General features: G+C 33.7%; 1 protein-coding gene and 1 pseudogene across 9 annotated transcripts in view; one reads left to right on the top strand and one right to left on the bottom strand.

The window, feature by feature from the left end:
• Positions 1-27,763, top strand: part of NLGN1 (neuroligin 1) — a 971,175-nt gene that overhangs the window by 416,492 nt on the left and 526,920 nt on the right. For 7 of the 9 annotated variants that reach the window (XM_025283774.2, XM_044944636.1, XM_025283571.2 and 4 more), the window contains exons 3-4: positions 18,585-18,644; positions 24,917-25,069. In XM_025283774.2, the coding sequence (XP_025139559.1) occupies positions 18,585-18,644; positions 24,917-25,069 (213 nt within the window). The remainder of the gene's footprint in view (positions 1-18,584; positions 18,645-24,916; positions 25,070-27,763) is intronic. The other 2 variants (XM_044944646.1, XM_044944645.1) reach the window with 1 other exon arrangement.
• LOC123334043 lies at positions 5,178-5,788 on the bottom strand (annotated as a pseudogene).

The following is a 27,763-nucleotide window of genomic DNA, read 5'->3' as shown; positions in this document are numbered from 1 at the left end:
ACACGCATTGGAGTGATTATTCTCTTGTAAATGGGATTTATTTATCCAAATAATTCACCACCGGGTTTCAACACTGCAACCTCTCTTAGTGTATCTAAAACTTACAAACATTGATTCATGTGCAAATTTTTGAAACACATCTCTTGCCTGAAGTCAAGTGCATATTTTTTATTGCTTTAAATTTTAATACATTTGTATCCAGTTTTCTATAGTAAAAAAATTCTGTGATATTCATGACATGGCTGTTTATCTAAATATGAAATACTTCACAAAATCAAATGTGATTTCCATATTTGAAAAAATGTGCTTGCTGTTTTCATTGTAAAAATATTGGAGATTAAATATAAAAGCATTTATGTTTATATGGGTACATTTTTTTTTCTTCAAAGGCATTCTTGATTGCCAATAGCAAAATATAAGTATTAAATATGTCATCTTTGTTAAGTATTGTTATTTTGGACTATCTTGCAAAAAGTTGCCTGATTTGTGGCATTTTAATGGCTTAAAGGGTAGAATGAAAATATGTGGAAGGAGAAATCAATAAAGCATGGGGCTTCTTATCCCGCATTGATTCTTGTAATCCAGTAACTATTAAATACTTGAGAGATAAGCCTGTTTTAATATGGCATGTTTGTATTTTGAAGATCAAATGCCTTAATTTTGCTCATGGGTTTCCCCAAAACACAGTTCATGCACAAAATAGAATGCAAGCTTTCACTGGTCATGCTTCCTATTATAGATATTCTTAAACTGAGAGTCTTAAAGGCTCACTGTGAGTGGAGTTAACCCTCAAGCAACTGCTTATTATAGTGTGATTTCACCTTTTAAAACATGTTACACATTATAAAATAAAGCTAGAATGTCTGAGATGGTAATAGAATGAACAAGAATATTTTAATGTTCAAATCATTTAAAAGCATAATCTCATCCTGAATATCATTCTTAACCTTTCTCCAAAAATTTTTTTGGCATCTTAACTGGGTAAAGTATGAGAAATGCTAGCTGTCTCAAACCTGTCAACTCTCTTCTTGATGATTATTATTACAATGGAAATAAAGAATTGTTATGACATTTTGCTTTTAAATTTTCTGTATTTTTTATAATGCTACAAATTCAGACCTGACATTTTTGCCAAAAATGATTAAAAAAAAGCAAGTTTTTTTTTTTTTTAATTTTCATTTGCTGGTAATTATTTTCAAATCTATAATGGCTAGATACCAAAAGGGTAATAGTTTTATTAAATACATTTGGAATGTTTACTTGTATAAAGACATCATAAAATACCTATTTTATTTTATTGTACACTTGCCCTAGTATCAATTAATCTAGTTTTTTTAATGTTTCAATTACTATTTAATATTAATTTTTAATATTTAGTGTGTCCTTAAAAATGTACCAGAGACTGTCTTAAAAGTACCAGATATATTACCACTTTAAAAAAAAAAATTATTTATCTATTTTTGGCCAATCAGGGTCTTTGTTGCTGTTCACAGGCTTTCTCTAGTTGCAGCGAGCGGAGGCCATTCTCCAGTTGTGCCCGGACTGCTCACTGTGGCGGCTTCTCTTACTGCAGAACATGGCTCTCGGGCACATTGAGCAGCCGTCAGTAGTTGTGGTCTGCTGGGATCAGTAGCTGCAGCCTGCGGTCTCTAGAGTGCAGGCTCATTGCTTGTGGCACATGGGCTCAGTTGGCCTGCAGCATGTGGGATCTTCCTGAACCAGGGATTGAACTGATGTTCCTTGCATTGCAAGGCAGATTTTGACCAGTGGACCACCAGAGAAGCCCTATTACCACGTTTAATATGAGCTTCGTAATATTTCTATTCCCAATTAACAGATGGATAAATCAAGGACCAGGGTTTTCAAGTAACTTGCTTAAAGTCTGACAATAGGTAGGACAGTGGAACCAGAATTCAGCAACAGGAAATCTGATTCCAAAACTTGTTCTTTATAGACATGTAAGGATACAAGTGGATTTTAATTTTAATAATTGTCTTAAGTATATATGGATTTTTTCTTTAAGATAATACAGATACTTTTCTTTTGAATATGTGAAGCAGCCAGTTCTTTGTGTCATAACTGTGACCTTTGTAACTGGTAGTCCCCATGATTTACACTTCACTTACTAATAATTACGTAATACAAGGTTCCTATGTTACATGAGAAAAGCCTTTTGAAATATGTTCATAAACATCATCTTATTTGATTCTACAATAATCTCCTGAGATGGATAGAATGCATTGTCTTTTCCTTTCTACAGCTAAAGCAAGGGAGGTTTAGAGATGTGAAGTAACTTGAGCAACGTCACACAGATTAAATAAATGGTGGAGTTCAACCTAAAACCTAGTTCTTTTGTTACTAATGTGGGCTCTTTCACTACAGATCCTGGCAGGTGTCATTTTGCGGTGAACCATCTCATGCCTGTAAGGCCTTTGGGTACTGTGAGAGCAATTGTTCATAGCTTCATCTAGGCTCTAATGTACCTGTGGGATCCATAGCCCTGGGTCAAAGTAACAGATTTGGTTCAAATGTGGTGTTCTCCATCTAAATAGATCATGCTTCCCGACTTCTTCCAGGCTGTCTTGCTTGTATAAAGCTAGTTTCCTGCATACTCAATGTCTCTGTTAGGGACAGGACATCTATGAGACTCCTTCCTTCTGCAGAGCACAGTACTCACACATGTCTTTATTTTTTTTTAATCCTGTGTATACAGTCTTGTTTCTCTTTCCTCCTACCATAGAAGAGTTACTCAGCACATCTTATGCTCTACTTTCCCTCATTTGTAATTGTTTCATTTACTGTTTTCTTCATCATTTCAATGCATCTATGCCCTGTAACAGATTAGAAGCAGAGTGAGTAAGGAGTCTCAGATTTCAGATATAGATATCCATCTCATTGAGATTCTCTTGGATTTTAACTGCTATTCTATTGATATCCCTGAATGCAATTTTTAAAACATTTTTGTGATATTCTGTGAGGGCACAGAATAGTCCTGATGGTATGAGTTTCAGAAATACAGATCTGGGTCCACATCCTGGCTCCCTGTTTACAGAAAAAGATACTGGACTAATTTGTTATTTTTCTATTCTGTAGACTCCCTCTCCAACTCACCTGTTAACAGAATAATAATAATCCTGGGATTTGAAATAGTTGTGAGGAGTCAGTGTGATCAACCATGTGGAGTAGTAATATATTATCAGTTTTCTTGAACAAGTTCATTAGTTTCTATTTCTTAAACTATTAAGTAAGGATAATACCACCTACTTCACTGCAATAGCTAGTATTTTGGTTGCCTATTTACATTGTATCAGGTAAGCAATTTTATATTTTTGACTAGTTCTTATAACAACTTCATAGGTAGCTGTCCTTATTAATGTCCTTATTTTACAAACCAAGAAATGAGGAAATAGAGAAATTAAGATCACAGAACTTGTAATTAGCCAAGGCAGGATTTGAACTAGATAGCAGAGTTCTAGAACCTCTGCTTTAATCAGTATGCTGAACTTCTTGGCTTAGCCTAACTGTTAAAAATATATGAAAATCCATTATTTGTTAGACACAAGATCATCCAGAAAGCTATTTCTGGCATATTGTCATTATAGATAATAGGGAAATTGTTCTTAGGTGAAGAAGTACTTTAACAGACTTACTGGATTCTATTCTGTTCTGTTGGCATTTTCCAGCTTTATATTTAAAGATGCTTGAGTAGTACAGAGCATAAGAACATTGCAAAAGTCACATAGCTGGTAGATGACTGAGTGGGAATGACCTAATTCTAAGTCCTTTTTCTTTAGAACCTGTTATGAAAGGAAGTATATGTGTGAGTGTGTGTGTATGTGTGTGCATATTAAGAATTTGTTTTGAGTCAATGGATAGGAGGTGAAAGACAAGCAAAAATTTAACCAAACTTCTCTATGTTAAGCCCTTTCCTAGGTGCCTTAATTATTACAACAATATTTAAGGGGCATTGGCATTGGGCTGCTAAGAATCTATGAAGTTAAAAAACATGTCCAAAGTTACACAATTGGCACATGAAAGAGTCAGTATTTGAACCTATATATATATATATATATATATATATATATACACATATATACCTGTCTCTAAACCTATATATACAGGCTTCTTGGTGGTTTATGGTAAAGAATCCGCCTGCCAATATAGGAGATGCTGGTTCGATCTCTGGTCCTGGAAGATCCCCTGGTGAAGGAAATAGCAACCCACTACACTATTCTTGTTTGTAGAACCCCATGGATAGAGGAGCCTGGTGGGCTACAGGCCATGGGATTGCAGAGTTGGACACGACTTAGCATCTGAACAACAGCAAACAACAAACAATGAAACACATACACACACCCACATATCTGTGTCTCAACACATTCACAATACCAAAAAGTATTACTGTATATTTTAGGAAATACATTTTAGAGTCATAGGCTTCTGGGTTTAGAAATGTCTTTCAGATTAGTCCAGAGGTAATATTTAAAATATAAATTGTCTAGTCAGAAAGACTGTCAGCCTATATAGTGACGTCTCTTGGTGCTGGGAGCCCCCTGCTGTGCCAGGCATCAATCCTTTAGTTTCTTAAATCTGCTACACTGAGGACATCTGGGGAAGGGGCTAGAGCTAAAGCATCTGAGGTGCTAGAGTAGAGGTTTCTGGACAACAAGTAATTTGCTGACCTGTACAGAGCATTTTCTGGACTACGAAAAAGGCAGAACGCCCAAGAATTGATGTCTTCCAACTGTGGTGCTAGAGAACACTCCTGAAAGTTCCTTGGACAGCAAGGAGATCAAACCAGTTGATCTTAAGGGAGATCAACCCTGAATATTCACTGGAAGGACTGATGCTAAAAGTGAAGCACCAGTATTTCGGTCATCTAATCTGCACGACAACTCATTGGAAAAGTCCCTGATCCTGGGAAAGATCAATGGCAGAAGGAGAAGAGGGCTTCAGAAGATGAGATGGCTGGATGGCATCACCTATGCAATGCACATGAACTTGGGTAAACTCTGGGAGATGGTGAGGGACAGGGAGGCCTGGCATGCTGCAGTCCATGGGGTCGCAAAGAGTCAGACACGACTGGGTGACTGAACAACAGAACATCTCACTATTTCATTGCCCTATAAGGCTGTGCATTAGCCCTAGCTGCTCTTGCTCTTATTATTATTTTTTTAATTGTTTAGTTTTTATTTCATAATCATAAATTTAACTTTGCAATCCATCTAAACTTGGAGGGAGATAAGGAAAATATGGAACCCAAAGAACTGTAGCGAGAGCACAAAGATTATAGGATATTTCAAGCAGATGGGGGTGAAGGGGTGCTCTCCTGGGCTACAGAAGGAGTGATCTGGTGGTTAAGTAAACCACAATTCAAATTGATTAGATTTGTCCACAGTCAGCAATGGTGATCTTCTTGCTGGTCTTGCCATTCCTGGACCCAAAGAGCTCCATGGCTTCCACAATATTCATGCCTTCTTTCACCTTGCCAAAGACTACATGCTTACCATCCAACCAGTCAGTCTTGGCAGTGCAGATGAAAAACTGGGAACCATTTGTGTTGGGGCCAGCATTTGCCATGGACAATATTCCAGGACCTGTATGCTTCAGGATGAAATTCTCATCATCACATTTCTTGCCATAGACGGACTTGCCACCAGTACCATTATGGCATGTGAAGTCACCACCGTGCCGTCTTTGGAACTTGGTCTGCAAACAGCTTGAAAGAGACATGGCCCAAGGGCTCGCTGTTGACAGCCATGTCAAAGAACATGGTGGGATTGACCATGGCTAGACAGCACAGGAGGCTCTGGGGTGGCTGTGTCTGCAAGGCCTTTTGCTCCTCTTTTAAGTCAGGTTGACTACTTCATTTGTCTGCACTTAAATTATTCCATACCAATTTAGTTTACTAATAATATTCAATGTGAGGAAGTTGTCCCTCTTAAGTTACATTACTTATTTTGTTTAAATTCTGTGATCTTCGTCCTTCCTAGTCTATTGGCTTGTTTTTAATATTTTTTCTGGTTTTTCCATTTAAAGGTGTTTCTGTAAATATTTATTTTTATTTAAAGTTTAATTTCAATGACTTCTAAATAAAATACTGGTTAGGGAAGTCCTAAAGGCTTTTAGTTGTAATATAATTATGATAAGTCTATCAGTTTGTGGTTTATTTAAAAAAGATCTATATTATATCTGATATTCCACACTCAGTTTTTCCTTTTTCCTCCTTGTCCTTTATTGCCATGTGGCTTATTTTAAAGGAGCTAACTAGGTAAGAAACCTGAAATCTTGACCTAGCTCTGTTTTTGACCAGCTCTGGGGCCAGGTAAAGTCATTTCACACTCTACTTTCATTTTGTTGAGGACCTGTGAAGCAAGAGGATTTGATAGTCACTCAATAGGGTCCCTTTCCAGCTCTAGTGTCTGCCCTATGAATCTGGCCATTTGATCACTGGATTCAAAAGTGTCTCTACAGAATCCAGTGTAAACTTGACATTTATTGCATCAGGTGAGAAAGAGCACAAAACTGTGTCCCCAACAGATTCGAGATCACATGGTAAGAGAGAGTCAACCCATGTGGGCTTGAGTACATGGAGTAGAAAGTACATGCTTCATTGGGGATCACAGATGATTAACAAGGACAGGCATGCAGGAGACTGGAAACTCACGGAGTCATCTCAGGAACACACGTTCAGCCACGAGGCTTACCTAGGACTTCAGCATTAGAGGACTTGCTTCACTGGTTTCTTTCCCAGTGAGACCCACTTGGATAATAGGATCTTAATAATTACCGGCTCAATTTATTTATCTAACTCATGGACCTAAAATAGAGTGATGTCCATGAATCAAGGTATTTTCACAATCAGGTCTTGCTGAGGCATATAGAACTACCTGTAGTTCATATCCCGAAGACAGCAGTTGAGGCAGAAAAATACAGTAGTACTCCTTTTTTCAGGGTAAAAACTTTTTACATATTATTGTTGAGGAGATTCCCTATGATTATCCATCTCATTTTGTCCTCTCTGAGTTTATTATAAATAGAACTTTAAAGAATTAATGCTATGGGATAAAACACACAAGATGTGAGTGCAAGAGTGCGCTTCTGTGAAATAGTGACAAGACTTACAATGGGAAGAAAAGCATTCTATTTTTATTATATGGTTTTTCCTCACATATGTTTGGTAAGAACATTTAACTTAGGCTCTCTTAGAAATTTCAGTTATGCAGTACACTGTTATCACCTATAGCTGTAGTTTTCATGTTGTGCATTAGATCTTCAGACCGTCTTCATTTTATAACTGAAAGTTTTTACCCTTCTCTATTTCTCCCACTCCCAGACCTTACAAACCCTACCACTTATTTTTTTATTTTTTCTATACATTTGACTTTTAAGCATTCCATGTGTTAATTGACACCATGTAATATTTGTCTCTCAAGAGTCTTCTCCAACACCACAGTTCAAAAGCATCAATTCTTTGGTGCTCAGCTTTCTTCACAGTCCAACTCTCACATCCATACATGACCACTGGAAAAACTATAGCCTTGGATAGACAGACCTTTGTTGGCAAAGTAATCCAGTACTTTGGCCACCTCATGTGAAAAGTTGACTCATTGGAAAAGACTCTGATGCTGGGAGGTATTGGGGGTAGGAGGAGAAGGGGATGACAGAGGATGAGATGGCTGGATGGCATCACTGACTCGATGGACGTGAGTTTGAGTGAACTCTGGGAGTTGGTGATGGACAGGGAGGCCTGGCGTGCTGCAATTCATGGGGTCGCAAAGAGTCGGACACGACTGAGCAACTGAACTGAACTGAATATTTGTCTATTTGTCTTTCTGGTTTGTTAACTTAGCATAATGCCCCCCAGGTTCATCCATTTTACTACAAAGCAGACTCTTTCTTTCTTTTCTGAAGCTGAGTAATATTCTATTGTGTGTATATATGGGCTTCCCTGGTGGCTCAGATGGTAAAGAATCTGCCTGCAGTGCAGGAGATCTGGGTTCCATCCTTGGGTCAGGAAGATCCCTTGGAGAAGGAAATGGCAACTCACTCCAGTATTTTTGCCTGGATAATTCCATGGACGGAGGAGCCTGGCAAGCTACAGTCCATGGGATCGCAAAGAGTCAGCTAACACACTAACTAAAGGGTGGGGTGGTAAATACATACACTCCATTTTCTTTATCCATTCATCTGCCGATGGGCACTTAGCTTGTTTCCATATCTTGTTATTTGTGGATAATGCTGCTATGAACATGGAAGTACAGACATCTCTTTGAGATAATGATTTCATTTCCTTTGGATGTATACTTGAAAGAGGGATTGCTAAATCATATAGTACTTCAACTTCTAACTTCTTCAGAAACCTCCATACTCCTTCCATAATGGCTGTCCCTATTTACATTCCTGCTGACAGTGTATAGAGATTCATTGTTCTCTACATTCTCTCCAGCATTTGTTATCTCTTGTCTTTTTGATAAGAGACATCCTAAGAGATGTGAGGTGATATCTAATTGTGGTTTTGATTTACATTAACCTGATGATTATTGATGCTGAGAACTTTCTCATTTACCTGTTTATAATTTGTAGGTCTTCTTTGGAAAAATGTCTATTCACGTTCTAAATATTTTTATTGTTGTATGCTACAGAGTTGAATGAGTTCCTTGTACATTTTAAGACATTGACCTCTTATTGGATATGGGGTTTACAATTGTTTTTTCCCATTCCATAGGTTGCCTTTGGTTTTATTTATGGTTTCCTTTCTGTGCAGAGTTTTTCAGTTTAATGTAGTCCCACTTGTTTATTTTTGCTTTTGTTGTCTTCTGGTATCAGATTAAAAAAAAATCATTGTTAAGATCAATGACAAAGATGTTTTCTTCTACCAGTTTAATGTTTCATATTTTTTTTCAAGTCACAATGCATTGTGAGTTTTTATTAGTGTATTATTAATTTTTATTAATAAATGTATTATTAATGTATTTTTAATAATGTATTATTATGTTTTTGTGTATGATGTAAGATGGGGGTTTATTTCATTCTTTTGCATGTAGTTGTCCAGTTTTCCTAAAATTGTTTATTGAAGAAACTATCCTTTCTCTATAGTATATTCTAGGCTCCACTGTTGAAAATTAATTGACCATTTATGCATGTTTTTATTTCTGGAGTCTTTATTCTGTTCTACTGATCTGTGTATCTATTTTTTATATGAGTGCATACTGTTTTGATTACTATAGCTTTGTAATACAATTTGAAGTCAGTAAGTGTGACACCTCCAGCTTTGTTATTCTTTCTCAAAATTGTTTGGGTTATTTGGAACCTTGGAGGTTTCATACAAATTTTAGAATTTTTTTGTTCTATTTCTGTGAAAAATGTCACTAGAATTTTGATAGGTATTGCACTGAATCTGTAGATCCCTTCAAGTAGTATGGGCTTTTTAAAAATATTAATTCTTTCAGTTTATGAACATGGAATATCTTTCCATTTATTTGGGTCCTCTTCAATTTCTTCCATCAATGTCTTATAATTTTTACTGTATAAATATTTTGCCTTGGTTAAATGTATTACTAAGAATTTTAATTTTTTGATGGTGTTATATATCAGATTATTTTCATAAATTCTCTAATATGTCATTGCTATAGAAGCACAACTGATTTTTATATATTGATTTTATATTCTGAAACTTTACTGAAATAATTTATTTATGTTAACAATTTTTTGGCTGGCAACTTTAAAGGTTTCTATATATGATATCAGGTCATTTGCAAGTAGATAGTTTTTGCTTATTCTTATATGATGGATATATTTTATTTCTTTTTCTTGGCTAATTATTTTGGATAGAACTTCAAGTACTATGTTGAAAAAAGTGGTGAAAGTAAGCATCCTTTTCTGGTTTCTGATCTTAGAGGAAAGCTTTCAGTAATTCACTACTGAATATGATTTTACCTATACACTTGTCTGTTATACAGAACTCTTGTTAGGCTGAGATACCTACCTGCTTACAATTTGACAAAAGTTTTTTTTGGTTTCTTTTTTTTTTTATCATGAAAAGATACTTAATTTTTCCAAGTACTTTTTCTCTATCTATTTAGATGATCTTTGACTTATATCTTTTACTTTATTAATGTGATATCATCACATTAATTTGTGAATATTGAATCATCCTTGAATGGTTCAATAAATCCTTGAATAAATCCCATTCAATCATGGTACGTGATTCCTTTAATATATTGTTGAATTTGGTTTGCTAAAATTTTGTTGAGGAGTTTTGCATCCACATTTATCAGGGATATTCCTATACTTTTCTTTTCTGTATCTGTTTGTCTGATCTTGATATCAGAGTAATGCTGGCTTCGCATAATGAATCTTGAAGCATTCTCTTCTCTTTTTTTGGGAGAGTTTATAAAGAATTGGTGTTAGCTCCTCTTTAAATATTTATTAGAATTCAGATATGATTTATTTTGGAAAGCAGTAGAATGAAAAGATGAAATCTAGAAAGAATAGGAGTGTCTTATGGTTCACTCTTGGGCATTTAGTCTAAGATAATACAGAATAAGGAGATAGTAAACGTTTTTAAACAGAGTAGTGAAACAACGAAAGTAGTGTTTAATAAACACTAATCTGAACTGTATTTAAAAAACATATTTTACATGATTTGTTTCCATTTTGAATTTTAAAAAATCGTATTTTTGCTCATGAATTTCTAAAACATCAAAATGAGTGTTAAACTATATTTAGTTTTCATCTGTCTTTAAAACTATTTTAAAACTCACAGTACAAAATTGCTGTACATGCTTTCACATTCCCATTCCCTTGGAGTGCTTGCAATTTTAGTCTTAGAAAGAGTTGAATGTGTGTACATTTTAGTTGACGATAATTATTAAATCTTCTTTTTTGGTTCACAACTATTGTAATCTACTACTTTGAAGATTTAGGGACTACAGGATGACTTGGGAGACAGTCTAGAGTCTGGACAACAGTGGGAGCAACTATAAGACTACTAGAATAATTCAAGCATACGGCAACGGTGGCCACAGACCAGGCTAATAATAGTTTGGGGAAAAAGTGACAGGAACAAAATTTCTCTTGAAAAATTAATGAAGTCTGGTTAAGGCAAAAGGGAGGAAGAAGGAATGGTTCAAGATTATTTCTAGATTTATAGTTTAGAAACAAAGAAAAAGCAAAACCTATGATAGGAGTTAAAACTGACTTTGAGGTAGACATGCTGGACATCCCTGATATACTGAGATGGGAATGAAATCTCCAAGAAGGAATAGCTTGTGGGCTATGTTTTTCTATGAATATAAGAATAATTAGGATATATTAATTTTCCACATGTTAATTTTCAGGCAAAATAAATCCATGTATGGATTTAATAGAAAGCTTTAAAATATTTATAAAGTCTCAGATATGCTAGTATCTTAGATTTCATTTTTTGGTGACATATTTGCAAACAGAATTAGAATAAGATATTGTAGACTCCTTTTCCTGATCTAGTTTCTTCTAATATAGCTACTTTTGTCTGATAAAAAATGTAATCCAAAACCTATATAAAGTTTCCTCTGTCATATTTATTAGAATGACTTTGCCTCTTTCTGATTTTCTGTTTAAGATTCAAATAGAGCAGAGTTTATCAGTTTGTGCTTAAATCTTTTAAATGGCTTCATATTGATTTTAGGATTAAGAAAAAATTCCCCAGACTGAAAGAGCTGCATGCTCGGAATGATGCCTGTCTGTCTCTTCATCGTCATCACCCGCTACTCTGTTCTACACCATAGTTGGCAGCCACACTGACCTTCAGGTTCCTTCTCATTTTAAGACTTTGCATGTGCTGTATTTTTCTGTCGCACATCTTCCCACCCTACTTACCTATTTGCCACCTTTTTTCCTGCTTAGTACTCACTTATCCTTCAGTAATCAGGCTACACTGCACTTATTCAGTGAAAACTGCCTGGGCTCAACCAGATCCCTTTGTATAACATCTGGTAACATTAAGACTTAATATCCTTAACACAGTTTTTGAATATGCACTTATGTGTGTGATTATTTGTTCAGTGTTCCCTTGTCCACAAAAGGAATTTTCATAAGGGCAAATGTCTTCCTTTTTTGCCCACCGTATATCTAGAGGACATTTGTTGAATGACTGATTATTGGCAGCCATGAGAGGGAAGTTGCACTATTGATGCCATCCCAATCATCTAGCCAAGTTGAGATATCGCTGAGCATCTGATGGCACTTGTATCCTCATCATACTCCAAGTACATCTCTGGATAATATGTGGAAAGCTAGGGCAGTACAGAATGTATCCTCACAAAGTACTGAAGGGTTTATATAGCAGACAGCCACATTGTCCCAGATGGGAAAGGAACATTATTCTGACATTCTTCAAGCTATGCAATATTGCATCTGCATTTTTTTTAAATCAAACAAATATAGTGTTAAAAAATAAAATGAGCATGTGTAAATTTGGTGATGCTCAGATTAGGGGTTAACCTAGTTTACTTTTTATCTAGTTAAAATTTTTCTCCCAGATCTTATCATTTTTATTTTAGACAGGATTGCTTTTGACTTTAAAGTGTTATAGTCAAAGTAATTTTATGAAGAAAAAACTCACTTTTCATATAAATATAAATAAGTACTTCTTCAGTTCAGTGTTATTTAAAACACTAAGAACACTATTTAGAACACTCTGGGACCAAAATTGTTCTTCCTCTCTTTCTGGAGTGTAACAACAGTGTCTCTTTTTTTTCCCAAACATCATGTTTTCATCTGTATTCTTCCCTAAAGAACTGTCTGAGGGAATATGTTTTGTGTTCATATTGGCAATTTCTTCAAATACAAGGGTAAATATAGAGAATGCTGCTGCTTTCATAACCTTGGAAATCGATTTCCATAGCATGTGTACATATGAACTACTACCATAAATAGTCAGCTTATCTAAAGGATACTGAAACGTCATGAATGAGATATTAGTGCTATCAAAATTTGCACAATAGATGGATTCTTTGAAAACTGTCAGTTGTTCCAAAGTTTGCTTCTAGTATCTCATTACAGCTGTTTGCATTACATTTTAATTTTATCATAATATGGATTTATGGCATTATTCAAAAATATTTTTTAATTGAAAATTTTTCAGGAAAATATTTTTGGTATAATATTTTGATACCTGTTCATATAATCGATTGTTTAAGAAGAGTGATAACTTTCAGTAGTATAGTGTTAGTAAATTAATGAGTATTATTCCAAGTCAATTACTTTCACACATTTCTACATTCTTAAGAGATATATATTGCAGTTATATTAAATAGAATAAATTTCAGTGAGTAAAATTTAATACCTTTTCAATGACACCAATTGTTGTGATATTTGATTTTTAAAGTCATTGTACTTAAATGTTTATCAATTTGGAAAAAATCAGACATAATAATATACTTCTGTTTTTATTTAAAATGTATTGAAGTCTAGTGTCATCCTCCATATATTCTTCAGACATAGTTAGATTTTTACATCCTTGATCTTAGTTTTGTAAATAAATTTGTCCTAACAACATCCCTGAAAAGATTTAGCCAGCTTCCAGTGGCTCCAAAACAACAATGACAACATTCTTAGATTTTCCCATTCTGTGGAAACTGCCTTAGTTAGGAATCTTTTACAGTCAGTGTACCTCAAAGGCTGTTGGGTAAAGAGGGTGGGGAAAGAGTACAGCAGTGTCTTTAGCCAGGATTCTCCATCTCCATTATGATGGGTCTCACTGGAGCCAGGAGCTCTCAATAATTCTAAAATTTCCACACGTATTCTCTTAAGAAGGACACATTTCTCATGGACAGCTTTCTGAATCAGAAGCTAGTGATACCCTCAACCTACTTGCCTTTTTTTGCAGATATGTGTGACACAAAGTATGAATAATTTCTGCTGAATTGAACCTGTAATGAAGGAATTTATAATCAGTTCTAATGTATTTGAGACTTAAAGTATATTAGACCTTCATCAAAGGGAATGATAAAAAGCAGCTTTAATGTGGGTGGATAGTAATTATTTCGGTGCTCATAATTATTCTACAGTTAACTACAGAGAAATGCTGATATTTTTATTCCTTTTTCAAAATATAAAAGGCACTGTGGTCAGATTCTGAAATGTAAGAATGCATCATGCATCTTTTGTAAAGGATGATACTTTGAATTATACTTATGTTAATGGAAAAGGAACTATTTTAGATTTAAATGAGTTCAAAGTTCATGGTTAGGAGTTCCTGTACCTTTCTTAGTCCTATTGTTTCACTGCTGAATCTATTTATTAGCTGTGGGAGATATAAAATATAGTAATTACTCTCACTTCATTTCTAAAAGACATGAGATCTGCTTTCTTATTAACTCTCATAAGAGTTATGAGTGAGTTCCTCAAGGAGGACAGACCCTATGGAGTTTCAATATAGAATAAATCACTTCCACACTGAGGTTTTAGAGGACTCATTTCCTTTATACTTTGGTGATTTAAGATGCCCATTTAAACTACTGGTTTTGAAGATGCACTATTTGTAGTTTAAAAGAAGCATAAGCTAAGGTTGGAATGTTGATAATGATTGTTATTTATGATGAACAGTAAATGTTTTGCCCTTTGAGGAAATCATGGTGATCAACTTGCTGGAATGCACGGTCTCTAAATAGTGGTTGCCTGTTGTTGTTAGAAAATGAATGACAATTACCCCTTAAAATATTTCTACTTAAAATTTTTAAGCATCAGTAATTACATCAACAGTAACAGATTGAAATAAAGGAAAAGTGAGACAGAGTTGCTAATATTCTAGAAAGAAGAGAGATCAAGGAAATGGTTTTCTTTCCAGCTTGGGAATGATGAATCTTGAGATCATGTAGAGATATTTCTATAATCCATAAACATATTTACTCTAGTTTCTCAGTTTGCAACCCAAAACCTCTCAGATATTTGTTCTCAGTGCCTTTAGGCACATAAGATAAAGGAAATCTGTTTTCTTTCTTTTTATAATCCTTTTTTTTTCCTTGCTGGAAAATTATCAGCCCTTCTTCCCAGGTACCCTTCAAAAAATCAGATGTGTAAAAAATTCTTGATGTTAAGAAAACCCAACTGTACTTGACCCACTAAAATCTAAAGTGCTACTGAAACCCACAATGTGGAAACAATTTAATATCATCCAACAAGAAGATTTTAAATAAAACCTACTAAATAGTATTCACCAGGGTTTCCCTGGTGGCTCTGATGGTAAAGCATCTGCTTGCAATGCGGGAGACCTGGGTTTGATCCCTGGGTCAGGCAGATACCCTGGAGAAGGAAATGGCAACCCACTCCAGTACTCTCGCCTGGGAAATTCCATGGACAGAGGAGCCTGGTAGGCTACAGTCCACGGGGTCACAAAGAGTCGGACACAACTGAGTGAGTTCACTTTCTTTTTTCTCAAATAGTATTTAATAAATGGAATTCTTTAGTTGAGAAAGTGGCTTAACACTTCCTTTGAGTAATGATGCCCTCATCTGTTCATGATGCTGAAGCAATATCTGTATGTTTCTAACCCTTCAGATTTGCCACAGTAAAAGATGTTCCATGTAGTGTATGTTTGTAATCATTATCTCACATCAGTTAAGATCATTGCAACTTTCTGAATATGAAAAGTGATTATAAATAATGTAGCACAAAGCTGGTTCAGCTATGCCCTGTGTGGAAAAGTTCTCCCACAGACATAGTATCATTTTCCTGGTTTATCTACTAATATAGACCCAGAGGCAGATAGCAACTGAGAACTATGTTTGCCATGCAGACAACTGGGGGATATTGTGTTAATAAAATTTTTTTGCTATCTTATTTCATGTAGAACAAGAGCTAACAATTTTGTGTGTGTGTAAAGTATGTAAAACTACTGACTCTTGGCTGTAGAACCTGAATGATTTCCCAAAGGAATCATGTAAATTGCCTTGGGCACCCTAAGAGGAGAAAGAAAGATATCTTCCAAGAGAGATATAGAGCCACACACTTAATGTAATTGTAATAGGGTTTACGTTTGTCTCCAAAAATTATTGAAATAACAGTTTAGCAAAGAAAAATGTGAGCTCACATTGCTGTTACTGCTAAGTCGCTTCAGTTGTGTCCAACTCTGTGCGACCCCGTAGACGGCAGCCCACTAGGCTCCCCCGTCCCTGGGATTCTCCAGGCAAGAATACTGGAGTGGGTTGCCATTTCCTTCTCCAATGCATGAAAGTGAAAAGTGAAAGTGAAGTCGCTCAGTCGTTTCCAACTCTTAGTGACTCCATGGACTGGAGCCTACCAGGCTCCTCCGTCCGTGGGATTTTTCAGTCAAGAGCACTGGAGTGGGGTGCCTTTGCCTTCTCAGTTACACTTGACTAGCTGGATTCAAAGGCTGCTTATGAAACCTGTCTTCCATGTAACAAAGTGCTGCTCTAGCACAACCTGAGAACTACCCTGGCCACATTCCACCTCAAAACAAACTTACATTAAGGGTTTCCTAATATAGCCAAGAGTTAAGCAAATTAAGTAATTTAGCTAAAATTGGAAAACAGATGTATTTTGGCATCAATAAGAAACTATCCTGTACTTTAATCTGTGTTGCTAACTGGTAAATAAAACCATAATTTTTATATGGTGCCCTTGAAAATAGAAATGCAAGAAAATATATTTGTTGAGGTTTATTAATTTATTCCTTTAGGTAATTACAGAAGAGTTAAACATTTTTCTAAGTCTAATATTTTACATGGTGTAAGATATTCAATATTTCAAATATAGTTCTGATCCAGTAATTTTAAAATCGAAATTAATGTTTTTCTATTTTTCAGAAATGCAGCAACATTGTTGCATGAACATCATATAATACTGAGGACACTTTCTTCATTTAAACAGGGTTATATTCAAGAAATTTTGATTTCTGTGAACTTGCAAAGGAGTGCTAATTGTAAACTATTGCTTTCATCTAGTTTTTCTTCTCAATGGAATGATTACTTGCAGGACTATGAAATTTACCAGTTAATTTACTGTGTAGAGCTCCTCTGTATTGGGAATGGCCTTGACACCATGACATTACAATTGAGTAATCAATGGGTCCCTTCTGTTACATCATCAATTTCTCTATTTCCAATTTTTGATCTTTGCCAGTTATTCCTATTTTTCAAGGCTGTCCCCCTGAGCTGATGATACTCATATATGTCTCATTTATTTCCTTCTGTTTTCTGGGATGGTGTTTTTTATTCTCTGAAGGCTGTGATATTAAATGTAGTTTTGAAATTACAAACAATACATGGTAATCGCTGAAAAGACTTAGAAATCTTTCTCAAAATGTTTAACAGTCCCTTCCTATCAAGTGTGCTTAGAATTAATGCCTGCTTCTTTACTATTTATATTATTAAAATCGACATATGGTGTTCAGTCCTCTTTTTTTCCTTCCTTTTTCTATAACTGTTACTTTATGCATGACAAAATTCTCTTGCTTATGGTTATGTGGTTGGCTGTCTTTTAACTTGAGTGTTATGTGTTTGTAATGATTGCTTTTTGCATGAGGATTATGAAATGCCATACAAATTAAATGGTTGCGGAAACAAAAAGAAATGTAGGGCTTCACATGCTTTTTTGTGTGCTGAATATGTCAATTATGTGATGCTTAAAATTACTTTCATATGGTCTTTGACTTCCCCTTTGGTGTCCTACTTTATTCTTAGCAAATTAATATTGTTAAGAATAATAAAACATTTATTAAACATTCACAGTATTTTAATACAATTATTATCCTAAAACATGACCCATTATAAATAACTACACTGGGCATGAAATTGCACTAGGGCATAATTCGTTATATTTCTAAACTGATTATGTAATATAAGCCCTGACTCTGTAACTACCTTAATTAGGAACACTGACTTCTACAGTGGTACCTTTGTTCTACCAAATGATGAGATTATTTATTCATACATTTGTGCAAGTTGCAAAGGTTTTAAATCCATGGCTACTTTTTAATCAAAACACATGGGGAAATATTTGTGTAATGACAAGTAATTTTAAAAAAAATCACAGTTTTGAAAAATGTGTGACATAAAAATGCGTAAAACCTAAGTGTTAATGCTTTTACAATAAAACAGAAGAAAAAAAAGAAAAGAAAAAACCCTAAAAATTTTTATATCTCTGTTTTCCCTAATGGTATTATATTGTCCCAAATTAATGAATGAGTTTGGCCTACTTTCTTTATTGTTGTCACCAATTCAAATTAGAAAAGACACTGAATAAATTAAGTTCTTTCAGCTAATAAAACTGTTTACTTTTTTTGTATGCAGTTGGTATTAAAAAAAATCATTTCCTTTGCTTATGATGTGACTTTCAAACCATATGTATTTTTTATGCTGGATATATTCACAAGCCAAATCTGTGAGATATTTTGGGGAAAGGGAATTTTTTTTTTTTTTTAACAAACTAGATAACCAACTTTGATATACTCACTCCCCATGCTTTTTGGAAATAATCCTTGAGAATTTTAGTATTTGCTCTTATTTTTTCCCCTCAGTCTTGTTTATTCTTGAATTGTCTTTTTTTTTTCCCCTCCATTTCTCCGTTCTCAATCCTAGGTCCCCTTACAAAGAAACAGACAGATGATTTAGGTGATAATGACGGTGCTGAAGATGAAGGTATTTTTCTCCACCCAATCTATTTGCATGACAAGGGCCTCAATCACTTTTTCCACCCTTTTCTATTTTTTTGCTTCTTGTCTTTTTTTGAAGAGTTGTTTTTAATTCCCGTTTTTGATGTGTTTTGTCTTCTTGCTTGTTGTTACATATGAATATACATTTTTAATTTTTTAAAAAATGAATGTTAAATTTTGATTTTGATGCCAACCATTACAACGTTTTAAAAAGAGGGGCATTTTTTGTTGTTGTTTTCTTGAACTGACTTTTGATATGTTTCATTCCACATTTTGACTGAAACTTGTCCATATTCTTTGAACTAACAATCTCTTCCCTGTAGTCTCTTTGTATGCATTTTGCATGTTTTCTAATCTATGTAAATATTTTACCCAATACAAAATGTTTCATTTTGACATTTTATATTTGTTTAAAAAAAACCACACCTAATAAAGTGAAGGACAAGCTAAAAGCTGATATAAAGTGTTTCTTGAGCAATATAATTTAGGTTAAAAAAATACTGTTTTGTGTTTATGTGCTTAAATATTACATCAATAATAAAATGATATGGATGTGAAAGGCATACACCTATTTAGATAATTGTAGTAAACCTTACTTAACCACTTAAGAACCCTGAGAAGATTAAATGAATATCTTTTAATATCAAAGGCACATAATTTGAAGATGGACAAGTAAAATATTCTGAATTTCAGATTGTTGCTAACTATAAGTAATAATGTCTTCATACTGTATTAATATCAAAATTCTTTTCTCTTTCCAATTTTCTTATGACTTACAATTCTGATATACTCTGTACATGTAAGTACTCACTAGATTGATTTGAGATCTCTCATTCCATTATGTACTTTTACCTGGTATTAAATGGAGTGTCTAGAGAGACCCATTGAGTCTTTCAGTTCATTTGCCTCCAATTAGTTTTTTTATTTTAATGCCACCCTAGTTATGATTTTGCCTCCAATTAATTTTTTTTAATGCCACCCTAGTTATGATTCTTATAGAGATGACTAATATAATCCTAGGTTTAAAAATAATTCCCAGAACCTTGGAAATTAAATCTCATGAAAACAATAATGTGGTAAGAAAGATTTTCCAAAACAAGATAATCCATACACAGGCCAGCAGAAGTGCTAGTTCCATAAGGAACAACTATGAATGTGTTCTTACTAAACAATTGAGATTTTTTCATTAATATATATACATTTAATAAAGTACTTCAGAATAGAAAATTGTAGAAACAAATTATTAAATATTTAAAAAATTTATTAGATGTTAATATTTTTATAACATTTAAGAATTATTTTGATTAAATGAAATTTATGACATTTGATTAAATATTCATTTGCCATGAATACTACCAGTGGGTTAAATGTTAAATACAACACAGTCATTAATACTTGAAATAAGTCCTTATAGCTGCCCAAGATTGTCATTTTTAATGCTAAATAGCTAAAAATAAATTTATAATATCAAAATACAAATTGTGATTTTTTTAAACCCTGTTGGAAATCTGAAGAATTAAAACATCAAAGATATTTATTCACCTTGAGGATATGGGTTGTTGTTCCTAGTGCTCTATGAAAACAGCTTACACTTGGGGACCTTGATGTAACTTTGTAAAGTCCAAATTTTCCCAGAATACTCACAATGTTTGTTTATATCATATCCCATTTAAAAAAATATTTTGATGGCTGATTTTATGTGTTACTTTTTTTTGCTTTTGGTAAAACAGCATCAAGTAAGATATTTACATGTTTACAAGTGATACCTCTGAACAACCACAGTGAACTAAGCCCTGTAAATGTAAATATACCTCATAGACATAATTTGAAGCATACTTAACATTTTCAAATAGGCATTAAAATATCCTAAACCCCAACTTAAATTGGCAGGTAGTATTTAGGTTGAGTATTAAGCCAGTCATCCTAAGAGTTACCAAATCAGTAAATATTTTTAAAGACTCATAAGTGTAGAGTCCAAGAAATCAATCCAAGTTCTTATTCCTCTGTGTTGTTTGGGTAATTGTTTAGAAGATAAGGATAAATTCAAATACCCTCCAGGATAAAAACCTTTGAATAATAATTGAGGTTCATCAAATGAGTAGAGGGCAAAACATTTCTTGAAATGTCTTTAAATGTATCAGGGAAAGATTTGATTCAGGCAATACCCCCAATTTTAAATTTGTTCAGTTCAGTTCAGTTCAGTCGCTCAGTCGTGTCCGACTCTTTGCGTTAGATGCCCCCAAATTCTAAATTATGGGCAATTAAAAACTTCATGAATCTTTAAGAAAAAAGAAACCAGTAAACATGTTCAAGTAGTTATGTGACTAATAATTATTCACCAGGACTGTTAAAGGGAATTATGACTTCAAATATTGGTTGTCAGGCAAGAATAAATCCCAATTGACTGCTCTAGAGCTATTGGCACTTGCTACATTGGCTTAAATTTTTGATGTATCAGAAAGATAAAATAGTTACTAAAATTTAAAATCAAGATACCTACTCAGTTACCAGTTTATTCATTTATAACTTGAAAAAAAAATTTTTTTACTGTAAAAATTTTAGAATAAAAATAATCAGCAGTGTATAGTATTTCTTATCACTTAGTTCAAAGATCTAGATGCTTAGCAAAACTTTAAGACATTGTAAATAACAAAAAATATAAGCATACTTTAGGAATATTTGTAGTTTTACTAAACCTGAGCTAGTGTTTTAGTCTCTGAGAGTATTCTTTTGATTTTAGTGAGGTCAGTAGCAGCTGTTCAGGCAAAGTCAGATATCTTAGGTGAAATGCAGTTAATTTCTAAGGGAACATATGAGACAAAGTAGAGGGACAATATGGCTCTAATAAATTCATTATAAATTATTACACCTAATATGTTTGCACTAAAGACCACGTGGCTATTCCAAATTTTATTATTAAAATGATGGCATTAGTTGATAGTATTCAATAGTAGGTTATCTGGTATATCAATTTCATTTATAGAGTCTAGTTCTTTATAAAATAAAAATTTATATATATATTAAACTATCTACCTTTATTGTTATGTTATTTTTATTATAGTTGAACAATTTACTATTTATATTTACATCAGAAAAGACCTGTAGACTATGAAGAAAAGTAAAATCTAAGATGGACCCTATGATAAAATGCTGTCAAAAGTAAAGTTTTTAATGAGCCACTAAAGGTGAGCCACTCTGATAAAGCACTATCAAAAGTTAGCAATTGTTCTGTAGTATAAATATGGCATTTCCCAAACTTATTATTAGCAGTATTGAGTTTTTATGTACAAGAGTGTTGCCTATGTTGGTGATTAATATACTATCTAGCATTAACTTTAGGGTTACTTCAAGCAAAAATAAATATTGTTTAGAACACAGCATTAGAATTTTATAGAACTTTCTGGAAAAGAGCTGCTGGACACATTCAAGTGCTTAAGCAAAGTTGAAATCATTGAGAAGTTTGGAAAGACAAATTAGAAATTAGAATCAGCCCAATCAATCAGTAATCCTTTCAAGTCTAATTTTCAAAGAAAACTAGAGAGATGCCACTTAGAATCCCTCCTAGAATCTACTGTCATATTTTCAGTGTATTCTGGCACTGCCTACTCCATTCTGCTATATTAGGTGTATAAGATGTGGCAGGTCTTCTCAACGTGTGCCTGTATTGTTTTCCAGGTGAACAGAATGGTTCTACCAAGATTTCATTACTGTTCACAGTTGGTGCTTTGTAATTCTATGTAATTTTAATTAAAGAAGAATTCTGAAACAGCCTCCCTCTGTGCTACCTCCAAGCATACAATTAGCAAAGTACAGTGTCTGCTGTGAATAGTCAGTTAATGATTTTGATTTAATAATTTATTATTGCTTCTTCAGTGCCAGCCATACTAGAAAAATAAGCTAAAACTGTGTGCAGTGAACAGGCATTTAAGGAGGAGAGTTTGACAATTTCAGAATTGTTTCTTTCTATAAGCCTAACATCTCTATGAGTCCCCCAAGTCTTACAAATGAGTGAATATAATTTCCCTCTCACGGATTTAAGGAGAAAATACATTTAGGTTTTTTTCACTAAATGTAGGGTGTGTCTAGTAGATGGTTTTTATGTCAGAGTATCCTCCTCTCACCACTTAAAAATAAAGACACTTCTCAAGAACACGTTTGTGGGGAGAAGAGAGTATGATAAACTCACACTGATATTAGATATTAAGTCAAATTTAAACTAGACATTTAAAAATGTCTCTAAATTCTGCAGTTAGCTATTTCTCCAACTTGAAAATCTGGACTGAGGTTGAGCTACAATTCCTGATTTTACAATGATTTTCATTGAAAAAAATTATTATTATAGTAGAAAAATTGACACATTTCTACTTGTCACCTTTTTTTAAAAAACAATGTAAAGCAGCCTCTAAATTATCACTAGTTTTTTCAATGAGTTTGTATCATATTAGTCTACTCTGAAAGCTGAAACTTCAATTGTTATGATGTAGGGGATTTGTTTGATAAAATATGTCAAAAGCAAAGAAACAAAGCTATTAAATGATACTTTATTACTATTAACATTAAAAAAGAAAGATTACACACTTGATGTAATTTGGTTTCAATTGTGGGTAGAAGAGATCATTAGATCATTAGATCACAATTTCAATTGTGGGTAGAAGAGATCAATAGAAGGGCTATTATATAATAGTGTTTCAAGTATGTGCTGCTGCTGCTGCTAAGTCGCTTCAGTCATGTCCAACTCTGTGCGACACCATAGATGGCAGGCCACCAGGCTCCCTCGCCCCTGGGATTCTCCAGGCAAGAACTCTGGAGTGGGTTGCCATTTCCTCCTCCAATGCACGAAAGTGAAAAGTCAAAGTGAAGTCGCTCAGTCGTGTCCAACTCCTAGCGACCCCATGGACTGCAGCCTACCAGGCTCCTCCGTCCATGGGATTTTCCAGACAAGAGTACTGGAGTGGGGTGCCATTGCCTTCTCCAGTTTCAAGTATGTACATATTCATAATCATACAGATATATGTACACATATAATATTTCAATTTATATAACAGTTAAACCTTGTTAACCAGTATGCGGTCCCTGGTTGCTCAGATGGTAAAGAGTCTGCCTACAATGCAGGAGACCCGAGTTTGATCCCTGGGTCAAAAAGATCTCCTGGAGAAGAAAATGGCAACCCACTCAAGTATTCTTGCCTGAAAAATCACATGGACGAAGGAGCTTGGTGGCCTACAGTCCATTGATCAGACACAGTTGAGTGACTTCACTTCCAATGTTAACCAATATACAGTTTAGCATTTTTTGTCTCTAGAAATTAGTACATTTTTTAACATTTAAAATTATCCAGTGTTTCCCTTATATATTATTTCTAGACCCTGTTGAAAGCTACATAATCATGGTTAAGTATCTTAGAAAAGCAAATACATTTGATTAAAATTTAGAACTGTAGAAATCACTTCAACATCACTCTAAACTTTAGAATTGTTCACTTGAACTTAGCTGTATTTTTTCTAATGTCTACATGACAAAATCATAGAGTCAAAGTGTCAGTCAGTTTTCTTCTTTTAGAGGATAAGGGTAATTTGAATGAACAGATGACCTGAATGGAACTGAAAAATATCATTTGAATGAAAGTCCCCTAAATGCAACAAAGATAAAAATATAGATTTTTGCACTCTATTGCCTACAATTCATCTGATAGTACTTGAATAGTTAAATGATACTTCTTTCAAATTCTGTAAAATAATGTTATAATTATGTTCTCAAATTGGAGCATAAGTTATTCAGTGTAATTATGATGCATTCAATATGAATCTTTACATTAATTAAGATGGGGAAAAGAGTGTTTTATTTATAATAGCAGTGATAGCATTGTCCTTAGTTTTTAGCTCATAAATTCCATAGGCGGTCTAAACAATTGTTAAAAGAAGTTTTAAGAATCATTATCATTCTATTTTTTCAATACTACTGTCACATCAAAAATCAATTAAAAATAGCACTGAAATTCACACGTACTTGCAGTTATTCCAAATTTTGCAGTTCAGTTTTATAATATTTAACAAAATTTTAGAAAGAAAACAACAAATATTTATTGCTTTTTTCAGCAATAGATCTTAATACAAGTTGCTTAAGAAACACTTTAACGAAGACAACAATTTAAAGAATTATTTTAAAATCATGACCTCTTGTTTCTAAATTGGAAAATATATTCTCTGCTTCATTATGCATGTAGAGGATAAGAACAGTTGCCAATCATTTGTTTTTCAGATATTCGGGACAGTGGGGGTCCCAAACCAGTGATGGTATACATCCATGGTGGCTCATATATGGAAGGGACTGGAAATTTATACGATGGGAGTGTCTTGGCAAGTTATGGCAATGTGATCGTCATCACAGTCAACTATCGACTTGGGGTGCTCGGTAAGAAGTTTCTGGTTTTTTTTCAGCATCATTCCATGAAGATGTGATAATTTTATTTTGACTTGTTTTGTTTTGCTTTGCTTCCTTTCACTCATAGTTCTATGTTTGCAGATTTTGAAGCAAAATTTTTTATATTTTCAATTAATTCTATAAATATTCATAAATTACTTGACAAAAGACAGCCAGGGTTAGTTTTATATTTAATGATAAAAGGTAATGAAATTATTCACATTGTTGAAGAATGCTCTTCTTAGCTTGACTGTATAGAAATGTGAAAAGCAGCAATGGCAGGGCCTTTCTTAACAAGAATTAGTCTCTGGGCAGATTTTTCTCTCTTCTGCATTTCTTTTTTACAATGCTATAAAATTGGCTGAGGTTTGCCAGGAACGTAGAAACTAGTTTATATTCTCTTCAAGAATATGTATATGGACTAGCTTTGGGAAATGATTGCCTTTGCTGTGTTGGTTTGTTTTTAGCTTATCACGTGTAATTAGAAATATTTTGTTTAGATGTCATTTGTTGAATTATTTGATTTGCAAAACATACATTGATTTCACAAAGTGTCAGTGTGTTCAATAATGTATATGCATGTGAAACAAAATCAAACTGTAGATCTTTTGTTTTTTGAAGAAAAGTATAGAGCAGTGTTATTATTTAAAATAAATTATCAAGTACTCTGAAATAGGTATAAACTTGCTATTCTACTTGTATGTTTATTTTTTTTACAGTATTATCACAATTTAAGGAGTAAAAATATCTGTATCATTTAATAAAACTCCTCTATCTGTGGTGTTTTAAAAATACTTGCTAAGAGTACAATTATTACAAGAAGTTGTTTTTTAAATCTTAATTGATCAAAGTCCTATCTCTTACTATGCACTTAGAAGTTATAATTTATGTTACTTGGGCACAAAGAGATACTACACTCATTCTTCACTCTGAAACATTTTGAAAACCAAGTTTGAATTATATTCTCCTTCACAATAATTGTTAATATCATTTATTTTAGCCACATTGAGAATCAGTTTATTTTTCTCGTCAGTATTAGTTATTATTATTCTAATCCCTTCTATGTAATCCTAGTTCTGTGTTTATGCCAATCTTAAAATATAAAAAGGAATAATTTTGCCAATCAAGGTTGTATGTTTTGGGGAAGGGGATGTGTTAGCAAAGCAAAGTGAGACTTGTTCTTTTTCTAGTGTGCAGTTTTGAATTTGGAATATGGTGGATAATATAATAGATACACTCTAGCAATGTAGGTATAAAATATTTCTGTAGCATTGTTCAAATACACATCAGTTCAAGTACCCATCATGTGTAATCATGCATTGGTTCAGATGTTCTTATAATTTCACTACATAGGGGTGAATGACCTCACACCAATGAAAACTCTCCATGTTAGAAGATATATAAAGAGATGTTAATAATAATCTTCTCAAATTAATCTTAAATATCCTAGTGTTGTCATTGGTTTCTTAGACAAGATTTGAATGTGAGAATCTTCACTATCTTTAATGCATGTAACTTTAATTATGGCGCTGTTTATAGCTAAATTGTTTTTAATGTTTATTATTCTCATATTTTTCTAAATTTATTAAATTGAAAATCTTGATGCAGTGACTAGTTTTCCAATTGAAAATTCAAGATTAGATGCCAAATTATAGCAATAGTGTTTTCAGAACTTGAAGATCTGCATAGTTATATACAGTGATTTTATTTTAAAAAATCTTTTGGCCATACATTATGTTGCCTATGATTGGTTATACTCACATAAAGATCTCATAGAGTAACTTGTGCTGCTATGCTAGTACAAGTTTCGCCCATTTTAAAAAATTTATTTGGAACTGATAAAGACGTGACGTTGATCTTTGTATCCTCTTTAAATGCGTATTCTAAATGACTGGATTTCAGGACAAAAGATTCACCAGTTAAAAAATGAAGAACTTGATCTGTATAACGGCAGGCAGTGTTGGGGTTGATAATGGATTATTTTTCCAGTGTTAAGTATTTGCTCTGGCTCTGCTACATTTAGGATTTAAACTTTAGTGGGCTCCTTTGTTCCTCTAAGAGACATCATACCCTAATGTTTATCTGCCCTTACACCATAAAGTACTAAACTTTGTTAGGGAAACATTTTTAGGGGCGTTTTGGAACCTTACCTCTAGAGCCAATATTTTCTGGTCACTTCCTAAAATATGTGTTGGGCCTTAGAAAAAATATTTAAGTGAATTAATTCATGAAGAATAAATTATCAAAATATTTGTTTCAGCACACTTTGTGTGTGTTATACCACAATCAGATCAACAGCTGATCTACCAGGGGGACTGCAAGAGTAAAGACTGTAGGGTTTTAGTTGTTGTTAATACTTTGTCTAACAGTAACAAGGTAAGCCAAGTTTTCTTGGGTGTGGGATCCAAAAGTATTGCTATTTAGTTGGCTCTTGGGAGAAGTTTGGACTTTAAGTAGAAAATGATTTGATCACATGTCAGAGTATATCCTGAGCTGTGTTTTGATTTGAATGTTTTGGTGTTATGGAAATGAATTTTGGGGTCCAATGTATAAATTGGCTAATTATGAGACTTGATCTCAGGTGATTGATAAAACATATCAAGTTGACTGAAACAGGTAATGTAATTAGTTTTGCTTTGAATTTGCCATCCCAGAGGAAAACTATTACAAGTTTGTTTTAGCAAT

This window comes from Bubalus bubalis, chromosome 1, assembly GCF_019923935.1.
Source record: "Bubalus bubalis isolate 160015118507 breed Murrah chromosome 1, NDDB_SH_1, whole genome shotgun sequence".
NCBI lineage: Eukaryota > Metazoa > Chordata > Mammalia > Artiodactyla > Bovidae > Bubalus > Bubalus bubalis.
The sequence above is the reverse complement of the archived record's forward strand: the minus strand, read 5'-3'. Positions and strand labels throughout refer to the sequence as shown.